The 20,725-nt window shown below is 48.8% G+C and overlaps 1 protein-coding gene across 1 annotated transcript; it reads left to right on the top strand.

The window, feature by feature from the left end:
• Window positions 1–330: 330 nt before the first annotated feature.
• On the top strand, window positions 331–20,043 carry Hdc (histidine decarboxylase). The gene is given in 13 exon segments (XM_028892726.2): window positions 331–481; window positions 2,916–3,088; window positions 6,014–6,127; window positions 7,045–7,167; window positions 8,092–8,226; window positions 8,420–8,563; window positions 9,829–9,895; window positions 10,792–10,954; window positions 11,039–11,129; window positions 15,007–15,105; window positions 18,761–18,862; window positions 19,013–19,376; window positions 19,379–20,043. Coding segments are annotated over 13 exon segments (1,989 nt in total). The 5' UTR covers window positions 331–450; the 3' UTR covers window positions 19,762–20,043.
• The last annotated feature ends 682 nt before the right edge of the window (window positions 20,044–20,725 follow it).

Raw genomic sequence — 20,725 nt, 5'->3', positions numbered from 1 at the left:
TTTCTCTGTGTAGTTTTGGTGCCTGTCCTGGATCTCACTCTGTAGACCAGGCTGGCCTCGAACTCACAGAGATCTGCCTGCTCTGCCTCCCCAAGTGCTGGGTTTAAAGGCCTGCGCCACCACCATCTGGCATGGAAGGCTCTTTTACCTTGTCTACCTGGAGCTGCTTGTGGGCTTGGGTTGGTAGGTGCCCTGATTGGTCTAAAAACACTTTCCTCTGGGTCTTTTGATCAAAGTCCTAGTCAAGGACTGGGAGAAAAGAGGCTGAAATTATGCCGGCAGGAAGGCACTTTATGGGGCGGGGCTAAAGCAGGGGAATGGAGAACTCTTTAAATAGGAGGTGCACTGGCTGCCAGAGAGTGCACAGCACAGAGCGAATAAGGAGCCAAGCTGATAGCTGCCTTCCACAGTCCCCTCCTCCGCCTGTCTGCCAGGAGCAAGCCAAGGGAGATGATGGAGCCCCAGGAATACCGAGCCAGAGGTGAGTGATGGGTACCCTGTGTGTCTTCCCTGATGGTAAGGCTGTGGGAACTGCCGCTGGGGCCAGGGGAGTGTTAGAACTGCTTTGGGAGAGCTGGCTTCAGCACTGTTTCTCCTGAATGGGACGGCGTAGGTCAGAGTTTCAAGCGGTCCCCGTTCTCTGACCCTCATGTGCCCACTCCCATTTTGTTTCCTCTCTATCTGCCCACAAAATAAACTATTTGTATTTGTGATCCACTCCATTATCTTATGAAATAGAAAAAAAAAAAATCCCAAATAGCCTCCAAGTGCCCCCTTTGTACAGGCTTTCACGTAAAAGCAAAACCCAACAGTTACCCTGTCTTCAGGCCTGTCCGCAGAGGGAAATGGGGAGTTGCCGAAAGGGAATTCTTAGAAGGACACATCCAGCAAAGCCATTTGTGACTATGACTTTGGTCCCGCATCTTCCATTTAGTACACATTAACTTAAAACAGACTCTTGTAAAAGCCTATGTGACAAAAGAGAATTTTGAGTGTCTTGATAATTTTGTAATGTTTGCGTCTTCACACTGGGGCAGACTGCCTAGAATTTCTTGGCTGTAAGGTAACATCCTGTCTTAATCTAACCTTTCCTCTCGGCTCCCCTAGCGATAAGTGGCTGTCAACCTTTGATGCAGTGGGTATCAGAGTACCACGCTGCCGTTCAGTGGTGCGCTTGGCTGAGAGCCAGCGAGGCTCCTCATCCTGCCGTGGAACACACACTCCTTTGAGACTCCCTGGATGAGTGGCAGCTCTGTTATGTCTGATGGGCACCACTGCTGGGTGCCCAAGGCCGTGGAGGGCTGAAGGAGTCCAGTCCCCTGACTCCTTAGTTTTGTCAAGGCCTGGTTCTGTGTGTAGGAACTTCGCATAAGCAGATGAAGAGAGAGTAAGTCGGGCTCCTTTTCTTCTCTGCTCGATTTCTCCTTTGCAGGGAGAAGACAAGGAGAGGGGCTTAGGGAGGGCTTCCTGTTCTTCACAAGAGGAGAGGGGACTTAGGGAGGACTTCCTGTTCTTCACAAGAGGAGGGGGACTTAGGGAGGACTTCCTGTTCTTCACAAGAGGAGGGGGACTTAGGGAGGACTTCCTGTTCTTTACAAGAGGAGAGGGGCTTAGGGAGGACTTCCTGTTCTTCACAAGAGGAGAGGGGACTTAGGGAGGACTTCCTGTTCTTCACAAGAGGAGAGGGGACTTAGGGAGGACTTCTTGTTCTTCACAAGAGGAGAGGGGCTTAGGGAGGACTTCCTGTTCTTCACAAGAGGAGAGGGGCTTAGGGAGGACTTCCTGTTCTTCACAAGAGAGAGGGGCTTAGGGAGGACTTCCTGTTCTTCAGAGCTGTTGCACAACACAAGGGTGGGGGGAGATGAGGGAGTGTGAGAGAGAGCCTGAAAACAGAGACCCCTGAAGAAGTGAAAGGGAAGAAAGAAGAGCTCCCCCTCAGAAATTCTCTTCCTTATGTAGTCTTCGATCATTCGGTACATTTATTTGAACATGAAAGGCATGTTACAAGCCCGGAGGAACAGCATCAAGGACCTGCGGGCCGCACATCTTGGGTCCAGGTTTGCTCTTGGTTTCACGAGCTCTTGTACTGGTGTGTGTGTGTGTGTGTGTGTGTTGTGTTTAGGGTGATGGTGTGTTTACATGATACACTCAGAAATGTACAAGTACAAAAAGAGATGAGAATGTTGATTCAATGAGTCTAACAAGATGTTTTTGCTTTCTTAGAGCTGGGCATGGAAGCTTTCTGTGCTGACAAAGAAACATAATGTAGTGTGTATGTGACATGTGTGTGTGTGTGTGTGTGTGTGTTGTGTGTGTGAATGTGCGGGTGTGTGAACTAGTTTTAGATTATATGTGAGTGTGTGCATGTGTGAGTGTATGTGTTTTTGTGTTGTTGTTATGTGTGTGAATGTGCGGGTGTGTGAACTAGTTTTAGATTATATGTGAGTGTGTGCATGTGTGAGTGTATGTGTGAATGTGTTAGTGTGTGTGTGTGTGATGTGTGTGCGTGTAAGCTACTGTGAGAGAGTGTGTGTGTGTGTGTGTGTGTGTGAGAATGGGGTTCAAAGAGCTATGGAGTCTCTGTGTGAGCCTTTAAGGTAATGAATTATAGTTATTCTGGTTCTGGGAAGAAAACAGTGGGAGAGTAGACCATCCCAGCAAGGAGGGGGAAGAAAAGAAATGTTTCACTTTGGTGCTAAAGTTTTCTGTTTTGCAGATTTTCCCTTTGGTTTATCTATTTTCTCACAGGTTCTTCCCATTACTCACTCATGCTCTCCCCCTCTTTGTCCTGTTGGGGACCAGGTCTACCTGGCCCACGAATCTCTCTCCTCTCACCAAGTCTTTGGATTGGGGTCCACGAGGGCCAGCCCTGAATAGGCTGAGGAAATATGACCTGTTCCTCTGCTTCTGTCCAGGGAAAGAGATGGTGGATTATATCTGCCAGTACCTGAGCACTGTTCGGGAGAGGCAGGTGACTCCAGATGTGCAGCCTGGGTACCTGCGAGCCCAGCTACCTGCGAGTGCTCCCGAGGACCCCGACAGCTGGGACAGCATCTTTGGGGACATTGAACGAATCATCATGCCTGGGGTGAGATACAGCAACTGCAAGGACGATCCCCGGTTTCAGGGTACAACAGGGATGGGCGGTATCCCAAGAAACCCTCACTCGAGTCAGTGTGGCAGGGACAACACGTCCCTCCTGTGCTTGTCACCCGACGTCACAGCTCATCTTCTAGGAAAGGGAGGGCTCTGACTGCCGGGAAGGAGGTTTCTCCTGCGGGTGCTGACCTGCTGTGCTGCTGGGGAGGAGCCGAGTGGCGCCACCCCCAGGAGTGTGGCTAGCTAATGAGATGGATGAGATGCGAAGACTGGTTTGAAGAAAAGGGGCAATGGTGGAGCGAGGAAGGAGAGCCGAGGCCAGGGACGGTGCCTGCATCCTTACGGACAGGGCCTACCCAGTCTCTGAAATCTTACCAAATGGTAGGAACAAGGAGAGAACACCAGGCCCCAGGAGCATCCCAGCTGCCAGGTGGGAAGGAGGCTGCGAGCCCCGTCAGCTGCTCCTTCTGTGTGATTGTCACCAGGGAGGCCTGCTCATGGAGCTGCTTCTTAGGGACAGGAAAGAGCTGTTCTGCAATTACTCACATGCCCCATGATGGAGGAGGGAGCAGCCTGTGGGCACAGTGGCGTGAGCAGGGACCAGGTGGAAGCTGGCTGATGCAGGAGACTTGAGCTGGGACTCACTGCCCTGGCCTCTGAGGGCACTCCTAGTCACCAGGAATGAGTAGATCTGCTGAGGTCCCTCTGCTGATATCACCCCAGTTCCTTCCTGCCCTACGCAGGCGATGCACGAGCCCGTGATGAGCTGTTTCATTTAATCCTCCTAGTGACCCATTTGACAGACAAGAAAACGGAGGCTCAGAGAAGTTTATTACTTCGCCTCAGGTGCTGTGTGGCAGATCCAGGATTTCAGCATGAGTTATCTAATGCTTTGTTTTCTCCCCATACTCGGACACCTCTGTGGCAAGTGATGAGGCCCCTCAAACTGGGCCTCGGTCTCGGGGAACACACATTTCATAAACCCACTGTCCCCCAAGTCTCTTTGCTTGAAACATTCCTTGCTGACCTGTGCCTGTCTAAAAGCTCCTCCCAATGTTCACTTGGGGTTTGCTCCCATCAGTCTCCCAAAAGCTTTGGTCTTAGATGTGACAGATGTATCTCAAAGCCAGGACGAGAAAATGCTCAAACTCCCTGCAAAGGGCAAGTTTGCCATGTAAGTCTGTTCCGCAAGCATCTTCGGAAAATGTCAGTGTGAGTGCAGCTTTCCTGAAAGGCCTAGTTCCTCGATAAGATTATCTCACCCGCTTCATTCTGGGACGCTGTCACCCCAGGGACTAACTGTCATTAGGCGTGAGCCCAAGAGCAACTGTTAGTGCCGCTGCTGAAGGAAGGAGGCACAACCGTTTCCGGGAGGCGTGGCAAGGAGAGGCTTATTTCTGGACTTGGAGGGCTGTCGGCTTTGATAAGGGCTCTTCTGGTTTATCTCATCTGATTATTTTACAAGAACTGATAACTGCATCTTGATAGCGCCAGGGGGTGGAACCCCCTTCCCTCGTTTCCATGTGCGGTCTCTAAGCACAGCCAGAGTGAGGGCCCAATCTTCCGTTTCATCTTCCAGGCCGTGCCAGCCCCTAAGAAGCCAGCCCGGAAGCAGCTGGCCCTTTGCACTTACGTTGAAAACGGTATGGCTGTTCCTTCCTGCCATTTCCTAGACGCTGAGAAGAAAAAGTTTCATTTTGTTTCAATTCCAATCTTGGCAAGAAAGTTACGGCAAAAGAGGAAGCAAGCAGGCAAGCAAGCACGTGCACACAAGCATACAAGCACGCACGTACGCACGTACGTACGTACACATGCACGCAAGCTTAGTGGGTAAAGGATCTTGCTGGCAAGCCTGAGGATCTTCAATCCCGGGGACCCACGTGGTGGGAGGAAAGAACTGACTCTTCCTGAGACCTCCACGGCCCCCTACTCCACACAAACATACACAGAAAACACACAGATACATACACACAAATACACATAGACGCGCGTGAGCGCGCGCGCGCGCGCACACACACACACAGACACACACACAAACATAATTAAAAATTAAAAAGAAAGAATACGAGAGACGACAGAAACCCAGTGAGACTACCGCTCCGCTGGGGTGTTTGGGTGGATTCTGGAGCAGGCAGCCTTGGGGCCCGGATGATGTTTGGACTGTGAGATGCTACAGAGCTCTCGCTGCCAGTTCCACCAACAAAACAGGGATGAGTCTAGGAGCTCATGGGGATGCTGTGAGAATTAAATAGGATAACTACGACAAAGCACGGAAGGTGGAGGACGCTGGAACCGCCTGTTAGTCTCCCGCTTGCTGAGCATTGAAGGAAGTAGTTTGCTGCCCGAGAGTCAGGGCGGTACTCCTGGGCTAGTCTGTCATTGCCTCTCCTTACCCACAGGGAAGCCAACGGGCAGTTTAGAACAAATCTGACTGTGTGGGAAGCCAAAGGGCAGTTTAGAACAAATCTGACTGACTCCCAGCAGGTGCTCTGCCCAGAGACCTCACCAATCCACAAAACAATAGCAGCTTTGGCAAGAACTGAGAGGAAACAGCTGTTTGCTCTCTGGACCTTACGGTTTCTGCTTCCTTTTATTTTCTAGCAGGGAATCCGTGTGGGGCTAATGTGAGTGCCACATCGGTGTTACTGTGGCAGTCTTCATGTCTCCTAGCTCCTTTCTGATGGGTATGAAGGTCCTCTACTGATGCGCTAGCTCAGTCCGGGATACGTGGAGAGGAGGAACAGTGATGAACACTTTATTCTTATGGACTGTGTTACTTATCTCTCTGAAAAGCATCCCCCCATTTTTCAGAGTTGTTTCTTCTTACCGGAGAGGTTCTCTAGAGGAAGAGAGAGCTTTCTGGACATGCCAGCTGGTGCCAACTGTGTGCATGGTGTGTGTGCTCTGTCTCTAGGTGGTACACTGGCAGAGTCCCCACATGCACGCCTACTATCCGGCCCTTACCTCTTGGCCATCCCTGCTAGGAGATATGCTGGCTGATGCCATTAACTGCTTAGGATTCACATGGGTGAGTAGAGACGGCTGTAAGTACTGACACCTGGGGACGTAGCAGGGAGTGCCACCTCTGGATAGATGGAGTCTGGTCTTTACCTCTGAAAGCGGTGGGTAGGTGTGTTTGACGACATATTAATAATGGATTATTAATTGAAAATAAAAAACATCAAATATTACAATGGCTGTTGTTTAAACTTAGCCTTTATATAAATTATCTCATCTAATCCTATAGAATCACGAGTTCTGGCCCCATTTTATACATGAGGAAATTGAGGTTTGAGTAATTTATCTTGCTAAATTCACAGAGCTCATTCGGACTCAGATGAGATTTGAACTGAGATCTGGTTACTTCTACAGTTTGTGACCTTAACAGGGCACTTCGACGCCTGTTAGGTCACAACTTCCCCTGGGCTCTTGTCTCTGAAGAGTTAGAGATATGCTCCGGGACTTCCCTTAAGCTCTCCTCAGCTCTGAGAGGTGCCAGAAAGCATTATGGAACATTTTTATCTCTTACGCTTGAACTTTTGTAGCGTACTGGAGGTTGGAGAGAGCCCAGCTAGGGCTGTTATCTTGGGAAAGAATATAGTAATTTCTTAGTAAAAACTTTCCCTTGGGTTTTAGATTATCAGTTGGGTGTTTTAGAGACTCAGAGTGTCAGATTCGAGGCAATCATTCCTGGATTGTTTCTTCACAGAGTCCCAGAGATCCAACCTCATTGAGAGCAGCATGGATCCAAAGCCCCCATTGCTTCCCTTTTTGACAAAGGAGTGTAGGATGGGTGGGGTGGAGGTGTGCAGCCCGGGCCTCCTGGCCTGGACCCCTCCTCTACAGAAGTTCCCATGGACAGTGAGGCAGAGACGCTGGTGTTTCTGGGGCTGGTGGGGGCATCTCGGTGGGTCAGTGAAAATGAAAGTCCTTTCCTTCTTTCAGGCTTCCAGTCCAGCGTGCACGGAGCTGGAGATGAGCGTCATGGACTGGCTGGCGAAGATGCTGGGACTCCCCGAGCACTTCCTGCACCACCATCCCAGCAGCCAGGGGGGAGGGGTCTTGCAGGTGCCTGTGATGCTAGCATTCCATGTCACACTGGGGCTGGGCCGGGAAGCAAAGGCAAACCCTTCCCCACAGTTCTGCCGTTCTCCGTGAGTGTCCCTTAAGTCACCCAAATCACCACCGTCATCACCATCCATGTAGCTTCCACCTCTCTTCACCACATCCCCTTATTTGAAATAGATGAATTCAGCATCTGATTATCACAGGACCCCCACAGTCATGCCTGGAGAGAAATCCCAGCCAACCTTGCCTATCTTAAGGGGCATTTCCTTTAATGTGCATGCTCCTCATTTGGTAGAAAGAAATGAGTTTCCAGAGGGACAGTGTTAGCCCATGCTGACAAGAACCATTGAAAACAAAGCCATGCCCAAATCACCAGCCCCTGCACAAACCAGGGCTCTCCGGGGAGTCCGTGTGGAATCAGACTCTATTTCCATTCTGGAAAAAACTCTCCCCTCCTCTCCCCGCATCTTTTCCTCTTTCTCTCATTCTGTTTGTGCTGGGGATCAAACACAGGGCAGAGTGTAGGCTAAATATGGCCTCTACTACTGAGATGTACTTCTGGCTCCAAGTGTGCCTTTCTTTTCAATAAATTTCACATGGTGAGCAAACCTGTCCACAAGAAATGGGACGTTCTCTTGCTTGTTTCTGGGACAATCTTTTTCTTGTTTCTGTAGTCACTTTGAAAGGCGTTGTTGACATTAGGTGCAAACTTAACTTTCTGAATGCAGAACAGGTATGTGAGTCAGGGAGAAAGGAGGCCCTCTGGGAAGGAGTGCCCCACTTCCTTACTAATGATGACCACACACACACACACACACACACACACACACACACACACACACACACTCACACTCCCTACATGGGAACAAACCTAGACAACAGGACATAGAGACTGACACATTTGCTAATTCCTCTCCACTACAGAGCACCGTCAGCGAATCCACTTTGATTGCCCTGCTGGCAGCCAGGAAGAACAAAATCCTAGAAATGAAAACGTTGGAGCCCGATGCTGATGAGTCCTCTCTGAATGCTCGGCTCGTCGCCTACGCCTCTGATCAGGTAAGCTACTTAGAACCTGTGAAATTTCCATCTGCACCTGTGAATTCTGGGTTCTGGGGTTGACTCCAGAAACCATAAGGAATGCCAATCTCAAACACGGGCATTCAATTCCTTCAGTCTTGGTCTTCCGCCATTCCTAGTCATGCTGATCTCACGACAGCCCTTTCATGGATTTTTTCCATGGCCCATGTAGGCTCACTCCTCAGTGGAGAAGGCTGGCTTGATTTCCCTTGTGAAGATGCGATTTCTGCCTGTGGACGACAACTTCTCACTCCGAGGAGAAGCTCTTCAGAGAGCCATCGAGGAAGACAAGCAACAGGGCTTGGTGCCTGTCTTTGTAAGTCAGAATGTATCTTTAGGATCAGTGTGCTAGAATGTGGATGTTAGTAAGCAAGGGATTTTGACAGAATCCTGGTAAGTAATGTGCCGCAAACAGAAGCAGAAACTCTTAAACTTAGTGTATTACAAATTATGAGATGTTCTTTCTTTCCTTCCTTCCTTCCTTCCTTCCTTCCTTCCTTCTTTCTTTCTTTCTCTCTCTCTCTTTCTTTCTTTCTCCTTCCTTCCTTCCTTTCTTCTTTCTTCCTTTTATTTCTTTCTTCATTTCTTTCTTTCATTCTTTTGTAACACAAATTTTAAATAGTCTTATTAATAAAAAAACAAACAAACAACCAGAGCCAGTCATTGGGGTGAAAGCTGAAAGAGCAGAGCAGCAGAGCAAGCCAGCCCCGAGTTCTTACCTCTATGAAATCCTCAGTCTTAAGACAGTGAGTTCCTGTTTCCTTACACCTTATATACCTTACTTCCTGGGGTTAAAGGCATGTATGCTTCCCAAGCAAAGGCATGAGATCTCAAGTGTTGGGATTAAAGGTGTGTGCCACCATGCCTGGCTGTTCTCAGTTCTTGAACTCACAGAGATCCGGATAGCAATAGGATTAAGGGAGTGTACCATCACTGTCTGGCCTCTGTGTCTAATCTAGTGGCTGGCTCTGTCCTCTGATCCCCAAATAAGTTTTACTGGGGTATACAATATATCACCACATTCTTTTTTTTTTTTTTTTTTCTTTTGAGACAGGGTTTCTCTGTGTAGCTCTGGCTATCCGAGAACTCACTTTGTAGACCAGGCTGGCCACTGTCTCCCAATGCTGGGACTAAAGGCATGCTTGAGGTGTTATTCCATGTTGTGTTATGAAATAAAAGTTATGGATTGTAGCCAGTGCTAAAAAGAAATGGAAAATATTCAAATGCATTTATACACCTGGAGTATGTATTGTTTTGTGAAATTTTCATTTTTTTTTTTTTTGAGACAGGGTCTTACTGTGTAGACCAAGCTGGCCTTGAACTAATAGACACCTATCTGCCTCTGCCTCTTAAATGCTGGGATTAAAGGTATATACCACCACACCTGGTGAAGATTTCATTTTAAATGTACACATTTGTGGAATAGATTGCTGTGCAAAGTAGATTTCTTACTGCAAGGTATGATAAAATAGAGTGTGAACTATACACATTCTGGGTGGAGGGGTGCAGATGGCAGGTGATGTCAGGGAGAAGATCTTTGTTCAGGATCAGTGTGTCATGTGACTCTTTATCTCTCTCTAGGTCTGTGCAACATTAGGGACCACTGGAGTCTGTGCGTTTGACAGGCTGTCAGAGCTGGGCCCCATCTGTAAGTATCTGTCCTCCTTGGCTAGGAAGGTAAGGGATAACGGTTGAAATATTTGCTGGAGCAAGAGCCTGAGACCAGCTCCACTGAATTATCCTCATGGTCAGTTTGGTGATGAAAGGAGGGAGGGAAATCATCAAAGGTCATGAGAGTCACTCCCCGGCAGGTCAAGGTCACTCGGCTTTTCCTATTGGTGAGACGAAAGCTGGAAATGCTGTACTTTGCGTTCTGTCCTAGGAAGGAAGCATCAGTCAGCTTCTCCACCGCTGTAACCAATAGTGAAATCATAAAGATATAATGGAATTTCAGATAATGAGATTATAAAGAGAAAGGGTTTATATTGGCGAACAGTTTTGGAGGCTTCCAGTCCACCATCAGCTGGCCCCGTCACCGTCACCGCTGGGCCCAGAGTGAGGCACCGAATGTGGTGTACGTTGGAGCAAAAGCAATCAACATCATCTGGGAAGGAGGGAGGGGAGGAGATCAGCATCCCGCCATCTCTTCAAACCACACCCAGTGACCTCCCAATAGGCTCTACCTCCTAAAGGCTTCCCTCCCGACATAGCCACCCTGTGGAACAAGCTTTTAACACAAGAGCCCTTAGGGGACATGGGATAGCCAGTCTGTGGCAGAGTCAAAGCAGGCTCTGTTTAAAACAGAAAATCTATATAGAGATAAGGAGGTGGCAATGGCTGCTTCAGCTCCACCTCCTCATACCAAGGCCCCCGTCATCTCATCTCAGCAACTCTTGCTGACTCCGTTAGCAGAATACACCATCCTTTTCCAGGGCTTCTCTTTGCAGCCTGCCATGGCGTGGGCTAGGTGAGCAATGCCTTCCTGTTGGCCTGTAGTAGCTCTTTCAGGCCCCTTCTTCTAGCCAATGACATTTGCTTTCTCAGGTGCCAGTGAGGGGCTGTGGCTCCACGTGGATGCTGCTTATGCTGGGACAGCCTTTCTGTGCCCTGAGCTCCGGGGATTCCTGAAGGGTATCGAGTATGCTGACTCCTTCACTTTTAATCCCTCCAAATGGATGATGGTACACTTTGACTGTACTGGGTTCTGGTGAGTCGGGCTCTGGGCATGGGGAAAGCCTTGCTTCCTTAGAGAGACCTCAGCCACCACTAACACCTGCTTGGCAACCCACAGGGTTAAGGACAAGTACAAGTTGCAGCAGACGTTCAGCGTGAACCCCGTCTACCTCAGACATGCCAACTCTGGGGCCACCACAGACTTCATGGTGAGTTTCCGGGAATGGGCAGCCTGTGGCCTCTCAGGTGGGGACTATGGACTGACCTCCGAGGTTGTGAATGGCTGCTCCCTTCAGAGGCAGCAAGCTATGAGTTCATCACATAGTTTGCCACTGGATACCCTTGCTTTCAAGTTGTGCACAAGCACACAGAATGAAATACAGAAAACGAGACAAACAAAACAAAACAAAACAAAAAAGAAACAACTCCCCCCAAACAAAACAAAACAAAAAACAAAAACCTCCCAAAAAACAAAACCCTAGAAATCAATTCCTAAATCTCTTTGGCTTGTTTTTCTCCCAGAAGTGTTCTCTCTACCACAGGTAGGTTAGCTCTTTTTACCATCTTTGGCTGGTGTTTGTTTGGTTTTTTGCTTGCAGGAGAGTGTGGACCATTTCCTCGGGTGGGAAAGAGGCTCCATGTTAAACGGCTTTCAGGCCTCTGTCTTTGACATAGACCCCACAGGAGCTCTGTGGGAGAGGGCCTCTGACCTCCCGTCTGCCTGCCCCTCCACTCTTTCAGGCTTAGGCCCTCGCACATACCGTGCCTTAGGAAAGCAAGTTCTTCAGATTTACTCTTCAGTTTGAAGATGAGCCCTTCGTTTTAGGTGGGATTAGGATGTAAATAAACATGTTGCATATCACATGGCTAGTGAAAGGTTTGAAAGGAGAAGATGATGTGCTTGGTTTGGCATTCTGTGCATCGGCACTCATTTGGGAAACGGTTGAAAATCCGCACCTCGGGAACATGACACTGACTTCATAGGGGTTTGTGAGGCTTTCATGGGAACATACATGTCAGAACAGTGTCTGAGCAGCAAATGCTTGATAATTACTATGCATGAAATTCCAGAAAGGTCTTCTCATAAGCTGCAGGGGTTTGCTGTTGCAACATGGCTAAACACACACGCGCCGAGGCTGGATTGCCTGTGCTTGAAGGCTGCTTCTCCTCTGAGTGGCTGAGGGGCTCTGGACAAATGGCTTGTACTCTGTCTAGGTTTCTGTCTCTGTCAATGGAGACAGGAGCGATTCTGCCTTCTAAGCTTGCTGTGAGAATGGAATGAATTAATACAGGGACACATGGACAGTGAAGCCTGGCGACCTTGGGGAAGGGCTGGCATATTTTTCTCCTTAGATAGTCGAAGTGCCTTTTCCTTTGATTTAGTTCTGTATCAGAGGCACCATCCTCACTTGGTCACACTGATGATTCTTCTGTGAAGACATTTCCTTAAGGTTTAGGAAGGCTTTGGGGTTGCAGGCAGTAAGCGTACAGTGTGGAGGGAAGACCTTCTAGAGGAGAATAAAAATAGATGGCCTCTTGCCTTTCTGGTCAAAAAATTTAAGTAAACAACAACAACAATTGAATGCTACAACTGTCAGTCAATCCTGCCTGTGAAATGATGCCTATGATTTCAGGAGTTTAGTTGGACTTGGAACTTCTCATCCTGGCTCCACACCCAAATGCTGGAATCACAGGATATGCCAGCTGGCATCACAGGGGAATGCCATCATGCCCAGTCTATGCAGCGCTGGGGATCAGATCAGGACCTCACGTACACTAAGCAAGTGGGCCCCTGCTGGGTTCTTGAAGGCCTGCAGTTATTTTTTTGTGATTTTTAGCAGCCTCAGTGTACCTTCAAGTACATGTACCTTAAGTCCCAATGTGGTCTGAGGACCACTAATAATGTTTTCTTAGAAAGAGCTGAATCTCTGAGAATGTCTTTCTCTTGGCTGGTTTGGGAAACTTCCATCACGGTATCACTGTGGGATCAAGTGGATTTATTTTTCAAGCATATGAAGAAAGCTTCTCCAGAGCAATGAGGCTGCTCTCTTGGTCTTGGTCCTCAGGCTCTTAGAGCTGCTCCAAGCTTCTTTGCACCCAAGGGGCTACAGTTTTGAGTAGAAGCCAAGTCCAGCTCTGAGAGGACCTAGACACATTACAGTGCTCCAGGTGTTTACTTTGGGGAGGGGGCCTCTGGAGCCATCTGGAATCAGGGCCTCTGTCTCTGCCATCCATGAAGTTCCCCTGAACTTCATTCTATACCTCTCCAAGGGCAGAGAGCACCAACAGCAGGGAGGCCCATAAAGCCTTGAGGAGACACAGAGGATGCTGGGAGACATCTCTAGTTAAGGAAGTTCCAGGCCAGTCTTTATGAACCCAAACTTCCCAACCCAGCAGAAACTGGCTAAGACAGTCTCTGGGTCATATGGTTTGATTTTAGCAGAGTGATAAGAACTGGAATGGACATCACAAGGAGACCACAGCTGGAACGCTCCCTACCTTTCCCTAGGTGGTTAGTTTACCATAATCTAAAAACTGGCATGTTTTAGAGGGAGAGTTCAGCACCCACTTGTTATCCTGTGAATGTCCTTAGGACAAGGCTGTGGCAAGGATTTTGTCCTTTCCTAAGGTTTTGATGCCCTCTGCTGGCTGACAAAGGTCCTTGAGCTGGCCTTCCACTGGACAAGTTTTTCTTGGAAATCAAAGGTTTCCTTCCTTCTTTCTTCCTTCCTTCCTTCCTTCCTTCCTTCCTTCCTTCCTTCCTTCCTTCCTCCCTCCCTCCCTCCTCCCTCCCTCCCTCCCTCCCTCCCTCCCTCTCTCTCTCTCTCTCTCTCTCTCTCTCTTTCTTTTGAAAGGGTCTCTCTGTGTAGCCCTGGTTGTCTGCAGCTTGATGTATAGACCAGGCTGATCTCAAACTCACAGAGATCCACCTGCCTCTGCCTCTCCAGTGCTGGGATTAAATGTGTGTGTCACCACGCCAGGGAATCTAGTGCTTTCTCGAAGGACACATAGCATATTTGATATGGGGTGATACCCCAGCTGTGTCTGGCCTGGGAAACTAGAGTGGAGCATGAAGATGAGTACATCAGTGAAGACCTGGCAAACTCCATGGAGAGTGGCAGATGAATATTCAACAGGATAGATATTTTTAGGGAGCAGAGATGTTGGTGGAGGCTTTCTGGCATTTGAGGGGGCACTTGGGAGAAGGCACGTTGCTCATTAGAACGACTGCAAATGTCCCCCCAACTGTGTGCGCTGTTTTCAGATCTGAGACATTGGATTGGAAATGTTCAGATCTATGGTAACTGCAACTTTGAACTTAAAGCTCTGTTGAATTTGGTACCAGGGAAATATCAACTTCAGCCTGAGGCAGAGGTTCATACGCTCATTTGCAATTTGAACACTTGAGTGGTGTGCATCTGGAGCTACAGGAATCTCCCAGGCAAAAGCCAGAAGGTGGCAGCGAGTTAAGTGAGGACCATCTTGGTGCCAGACAGAGACACAGATGTAATATTTAAATCACATGCCCATCATCTAAACAGCCCACACTGACTGGATGATTTCCTCTGAGTTTTTGCATTCATTGTTCCTAAACCATTTCCTGGGAAGTGCCTTTTTTTGTTTTATGCCATTGATGTGTCAGTGAGGGAGCCCTGCCAAAGTCACACAGTGTAAGGGGCAGGCAGAGCTGGAGGGAAACCCAGGTCTCTCAGGCCCCAGTGTCTGAGCTCTTAATCACTGTACTTTAAGCCACTATCCATGTTGAGAAGAACAGACCTAGAACTTTAATTTCTGCTAGTCAAGGAACTTGTCTCGAGTTTCTAGGCTGGAATGAAATACTTAAGCAGCAGTTGAAGTGAGGCGCCACCCTCGGTTCCAGGTCACAGGCTTGATTTCCATTTGTCCCGCTCTCTGTGGAGTGCCACCGTGATAACTTGTCTTGGTTTGTTCCTTAGCGACAGCTTTGGGAGTCATGGCGACACCATGGGTCCCAGGAGGGCTGGGCAGGCAGCGCATAAAGCTAAGAGTGCCCAAGGGACTGGGCACCTTGCTTCTAACCATGAGCCCTGTGTTATTTGTTCCCAGCACTGGCAGATCCCCCTGAGTCGGCGCTTTCGCTCCATTAAGCTCTGGTTCGTGATTCGGTCCTTCGGGGTGAAGAATCTTCAAGCACATGTCAGACACGTATGTTGTAGGGCCGTGGGACCCAGCCCGTGCTGCTTTGCATTTTCATGGGAAGGAAGACTTGTTTCGGTTTTACACATCGGCCCAGGGGATCCTTGGTGTCTGGCTCAGGTGGTAGGACCGGCAGAGGGGCTTCTGGGATTTGATGATTGGTTGTCTGGAGGAGCGCTGAGCATCACGCAATCCCAGCGGACTGTCTGTGATTTGTAGCTCGCATTGTTCATCGTCTAAACAGGCAACACTAAGCACAGCTTCCTTTGAGTTTTTTGCATCCCTTGTCGTATCGCTTCCCTGAGTGTTTCACCTTTCCTGTTGCTGTCTTTGAGAAATGAGTGGAGGCTCAAAAGCCTCGTTTGCAGAAAGAGAAAGTGAAAGCAGGCCAAAGGGCAGCATGTAGGGTCAAGCATGACCATGCCTTTTTTTTTTTCTTTTTTTTCCCCCGGTTAAGGGGTGGGGAAAATACCATGATTGTCACAGCTGGCTGAAAATTATGGTCACTGTTACGGTGATATCTGAAACCTAGCTTTTCCCACTTGCAGAGCGTCCTTACGACCCCACCCCTGCATTGTGTGTGACAGCAGAAATTTACTGAAGGCCTGGTGGTTGGTTTTTTTTTTCTCCAGTTCAATTTAATAACAACACAATTACTGTGTAGTAAAGAGACTCAGAGTTAAGTGACCTGGGCACTCATGTTCTTCGTGGAAAAGACACTCAGCTGAGAACTCGGGCTAGCAGTATTTCTCAACAACCGGGATAACTCAAAGACACAATTTTTCTTTCAACCACTCGGTGTGTCTTTGCCTTATCACCTTTTTCCTAGGGACATTTCTTATTTCTCCAATGAACAAGAACAAAGGGAAATGGCAAAGGTAGTACCTGGACTGGCCAGTGAGCGGTTGCCACCTAGCATTCATTCTCCTTCCTCTGTCTTCAGACTCACGAGTGGAGGGTAGGGGGTGGGAATGGAGGTGATGGAGGTGATAGGAATTTCTTTTGCCTGAAGCTTGGGATTGAATATTCAACTGGTCAACCTTCCCTACACTGCCTTTGGCTCGCCCTTGGATTCCTATCACTGCCCTACGATTTTACCACACCAGCCCACACCTTGGGTCTGCTTTATTTTCATTGTCAGCCTGCGCCTTAGCTTGGGCATTTCACGGACATATCCAAACTCCAAACCCAGCCTACAGCTGCGCCCGACCCTGCCCTTCTTTCCAAATGGTGTCAAATTGACTTCCCCAGAAGTCTCTCTGGGCGCTCCCCCTCTTCTGCCTCTGTGGCATCCCCAGGGACACCTGGTCAAGCACATTTAAAGGACCCGGAGCAAAAAGCCCTGGGATGATGAGCACTGAGTTAAAACGCAGCTGTTTGGCACGAGCTAATTTATCTCTTGAAGTTGCTTGTGATTAAATTGTCACTTGTATAGCACTTTAAAGAGCCCATACCACCCACTCTTTGTTGGAGTCTTGAGGTGGCTGGTCGCCCAGATCAAGTGAGACTCGCAGACAGGATTTACTTTGCTCAAGAGTGGAAGTCCCGGGGCTTGACTGCAACCTTCCCAGTTCCAAGCCCTTTTTTTCTTTATGGTTCTTGCTGCCCTTAACTGTGCCGAGCTCTTGAAGCCAGGTTCTATGAACCCACGTTTTGCATCTCTGTGCTGTAGAGTGGGGCTTTAGAGATGTGAATTTTAGTTTTACCCCTTCTTGAGCCTGGACAGATAGATCTTCCTGTATTTGCTTTATTGGACCTACAAAATGATGTGGTAGCACCATTCTCAAAGGTTCAAAGAGACAGTACACATGCAGGTTTTAGCATTAAAAATCAAGTATTCCTCCACTTCTAGGATTTCATTTTCTTTTTAAAGGTGTAGCCCAGGCTGGCCTCAAACTTGCCATCCTCTTTGGCACTTGCCCACTGGATCTGCCTGGGACTGGGTATTTTTCCTTCTAATGACAACGAGTTATTATTATCTATTTCCCATCACCTGTAGGTGACTGGAAAACCTTTGTAAAGAGCCAGATGGTCTTTTTTATTTTTATTTTTTTGTACTGTGGTCCTTACTGTCTCTGCTGTAGCTATGGAGCCCGTCGTTGTGACACAATGACAACATGTGAACACACAGGGCCATCCTCAGCTACATAGTGAGTTTGAGCCAGTCTGGGCTACGTGAGAACCTTTCTCAAGAAAAAGAAAAAAAAAGTTCATGGGGCGGTGGTGAGAGCTTGAGATAGACGGCAGAGAGAGAAAGTGGAGCAGATGGAGGTTGGTTTAAATGGCACTGTCTCCTCGGTCAACGAGGACAGCGGACACGATTGTCTTCTGAAACAACATCAGGTGAAGCCCGTAAAAATCACTTAGCAGAGACCCTGTGAAAGGAACGTAACCCCGGGCTGGTCTTTGACTGGGATCTCTGGCCACCTTCCCCACACCTCCCCTGAGACAGGTCTCACTACGTAGCCCAAACTGGCCTTGAGCACACACAGAGAGATCTGCCCACCTCTGCCTCCTGAGTGTTGGGATTAAAGACTTGTAACAGTATTTCTGGCAACCTTGAACTTCAGATCCTCCAGCCACAAACTCCCCCACACCTGGCTTTATCCAGTTGTTGATTGAACACAGAATTTTTTACACAATGGCCTAGCAGATTGCCAGCTGAGCCACAGCCCGGTCCTTCTTTATTCAAAAGCTCCATGTAAAAGTAAAATCAAGAAAACCACAGGAAAATTTAAAAGATCATGTAAACATTGTAAATGTCAATATGTTACATCTTTAATTTTGTGATGATAAATATGGACAACATATAAAACAACTGTGTTTTAGAGTACAATGTAATGTGATATTACCTATACTCAATATCAAGTGAGTATTGTTATTTCCAGAACATTTCACCATCCCAAGAAGAACCTCTGCACCTGTTAACTAGGTACAAGCTTTTTTCCCCCCATGGTATAGGTGGTATGCTATATAAAATATAAACTCCCTGTGACATGTCAGTAACAAGGGCCTTTGAGCTATGGCGTGTGAAGAGCATGGTGAGGTGAGGGAAGTCAGTTGATACTTTTTTGGGGGAGTGAGGGGGTTTTGAGACAGGGTTTCTCTGTGTAACAGTCCTGGCTGTCCTGGAGCTCACTTTGTAGACCAGGCTGGCCTCGAACTCACAGAGATCCATCTGCCTCTGCCTCCTGAGTGCTGGGATTAAAGGTGTGCACCACCATGCCCGGCCCAATTGAGCTGTTTGAGGCAGGGGGATGGCTCAGCCTACACAGCCTGCTGTGCTTTCCTTTGGGCATGGAGTTGGACCCTTTCTGGCTCCCACGGCCAGTGAAAAAGCTGAGAAGCTGGAAGAGGAGGCTGAGTGCTGAGTTAGAAAGCACACGACTCTTGAGTTCTGGGACTTAGTTGAAAGAGGACTTTGAGACGCAAGGTCTCTGGGTGGGTGTGACGGGACAGAAAATGAAACAGGAGGGGTTTCCAGCTTGAATATGAGTGAGATCCAACGGGGAGGACAGGCGGGCAGAGGCCACACAGGTCTCAGGGCTCATCTGTGTCCCTGGGTTTAAGTCGCTGAACAGTATCAAAGCAGATGCAGTTTGGTTTTTGCCTATTAACCACAGTTTTGTTTTGCTTTTGTTTGTGTGTGTTTTTACAATTCCAGGGTACAGAAATGGCTAAATACTTTGAATCTCTGGTCAGAAATGACCCTTTCTTTGAAATTCCTGCTAAGAGGCACCTTGGGTTGGTGGTTTTCCGTCTGAAGGTAATGCGCTCTCCCATGGCTCCCTGAGAAGGGTGCTTCCGTTTCAGGGTTGAATGGGAATGGAGCCTCATAGACCTGCAAATGCTGGGCTTCAGGGAGCACCCACCAGCGGCGTGTTGTTGACTCCAGCTCTCTTTCTTCTTCGTATAGGGTCCCAATTGTCTCACAGAAAGTGTGTTAAAGGAAATAGCCAAAGGTGGCCAGCTCTTCCTCATTCCAGCCACTATCCAGGACAAGCTGATCATCCGTTTCACGGTGACATCCCAGTTTACCACCAAGGAGGACATCCTGAGAGACTGGAACCTCATCCAAGAGGCCGCTACCCTCGTCCTGAACCAGCACTGCACTTCCCAGCCGAGCCCTCGGGCCAAGAACCTCATCCCAACCCGAGGCTCCAGGGACCTGACCAGTGGGCTATCCCTGGAGTCTGTCAACGAGGGAGGAGACGACCCAGCTCAGGCCCGGAAGATCATCAAGCAGCCCCAGCAGCTGGGGGCCGGTGTGATGAGAAGGGAGGTGGCTGTGATCTTGAGACCCTGCTGGATCCGCCCGATGAGTGCTTCTCAGAAGAAGAAGAAGCCCCAGATGCCACCAAGCACAAGCTGTCGTCCTTTCTGTTCAGTTACTTGTCCGTCCAGAGCAAGAAGAAGACGGTGCGTTCCCTCAGCTGCAACAGCGTGCCCGTGAGCGCTCAGAAGTCACTCCCCACAGATGGCTCAGTGAAGAACGGGGGCTCCTTCCGGGCCAGGATCTTTTCCAGGTTCCCGGAAGAAATGATGATGATAAAGAAAAGCGCCTTCAAGAAGCTGATCAAGTTCTACAGCGTGCCCAGCTTCCCGGAGTGCAGCTCCCAGTGTGCCCTACAGCTGCCCTGCTGCCCTCTGCAGGCCATGGTGTAGAGCCTCCGACCAGAACGCAAGGGTGTGCTTCAGGGAGTTTGCGAACCCCTCAACATCGTGTGCCGCTTGTGTGCTTCTCTGTGTGTGTGTGCGCCTTGAGGGGGAGCAAGTCCATAATTTTGATCGTAGCCTCACGGGGGGTTCATGACTCACAGTGGCCGGTAATTGGGGAGTTTAAGCCCGGATGCTCCCGAGCGGTGCAGCAGCCTGTCAGACCAAGGGGCGAGGAGGGAGGGGTCCTAACTGTTAAGCTTATGACGTGAAATGCAGCCTAGAAATAAATTGTGCTTGTATCTGAAATAAACCGTAGTCTGACTTAACTGACGCCCAAACTGCAGGGGACTAAGGAGATAATGTGCTAGAGATGCCAAGCCTGGGCCCCGGCCTGCTTTACAGAAGGCTGAAGATTTTAATTTAGTCACGAGAAAGTAGAATTGGAGGACCCCTTGGTATCAAGCAAGGAAGGTGGCTTGTTATTTGAGACAGGGGCTTATTATAGAGACCTGGCTGGCCTGGAACTCATTCTGTAGACCAGGCTGGCCTGGAACTCATTCTGTAGACCAGGCTGGCCTGGAACTCACAGAGATTCACCTGCCTCTGCCTCCTGAGTGCTGGAATTACAGGCGTGTATTTTTAAAGCATCAATTCTCAGTTAACACTGTGACTTCCACTTTGTTCATGTAAAGCTGTGTGTCCTCATTTATAAACTGCCTTGCAATTTCTGATGCAGGAGTCTTAAAAACAAAACAAAACAAACAAGAAAACCCACTGATTCCTGGGGCTGGACGCACATTTCAGTGGTTAACAGCATGCAGTCTCTTGTAGAGGACCCAAGTTCAGGTCCCAGTAACCTGTCAGGAGGTTTACAACTGCCTGTAACTCCAGCTCCAGGGGACCGGACACCTCTGCCTGGCTTCCTCAGGCATGGCACACACACACACACACACACACACACACACACACA

Source organism: Peromyscus leucopus, chromosome 4 (assembly GCF_004664715.2).
Source record: "Peromyscus leucopus breed LL Stock chromosome 4, UCI_PerLeu_2.1, whole genome shotgun sequence".
Lineage (NCBI taxonomy): Eukaryota > Metazoa > Chordata > Mammalia > Rodentia > Cricetidae > Peromyscus > Peromyscus leucopus.
The sequence above is the reverse complement of the archived record's forward strand: the minus strand, read 5'-3'. Positions and strand labels throughout refer to the sequence as shown.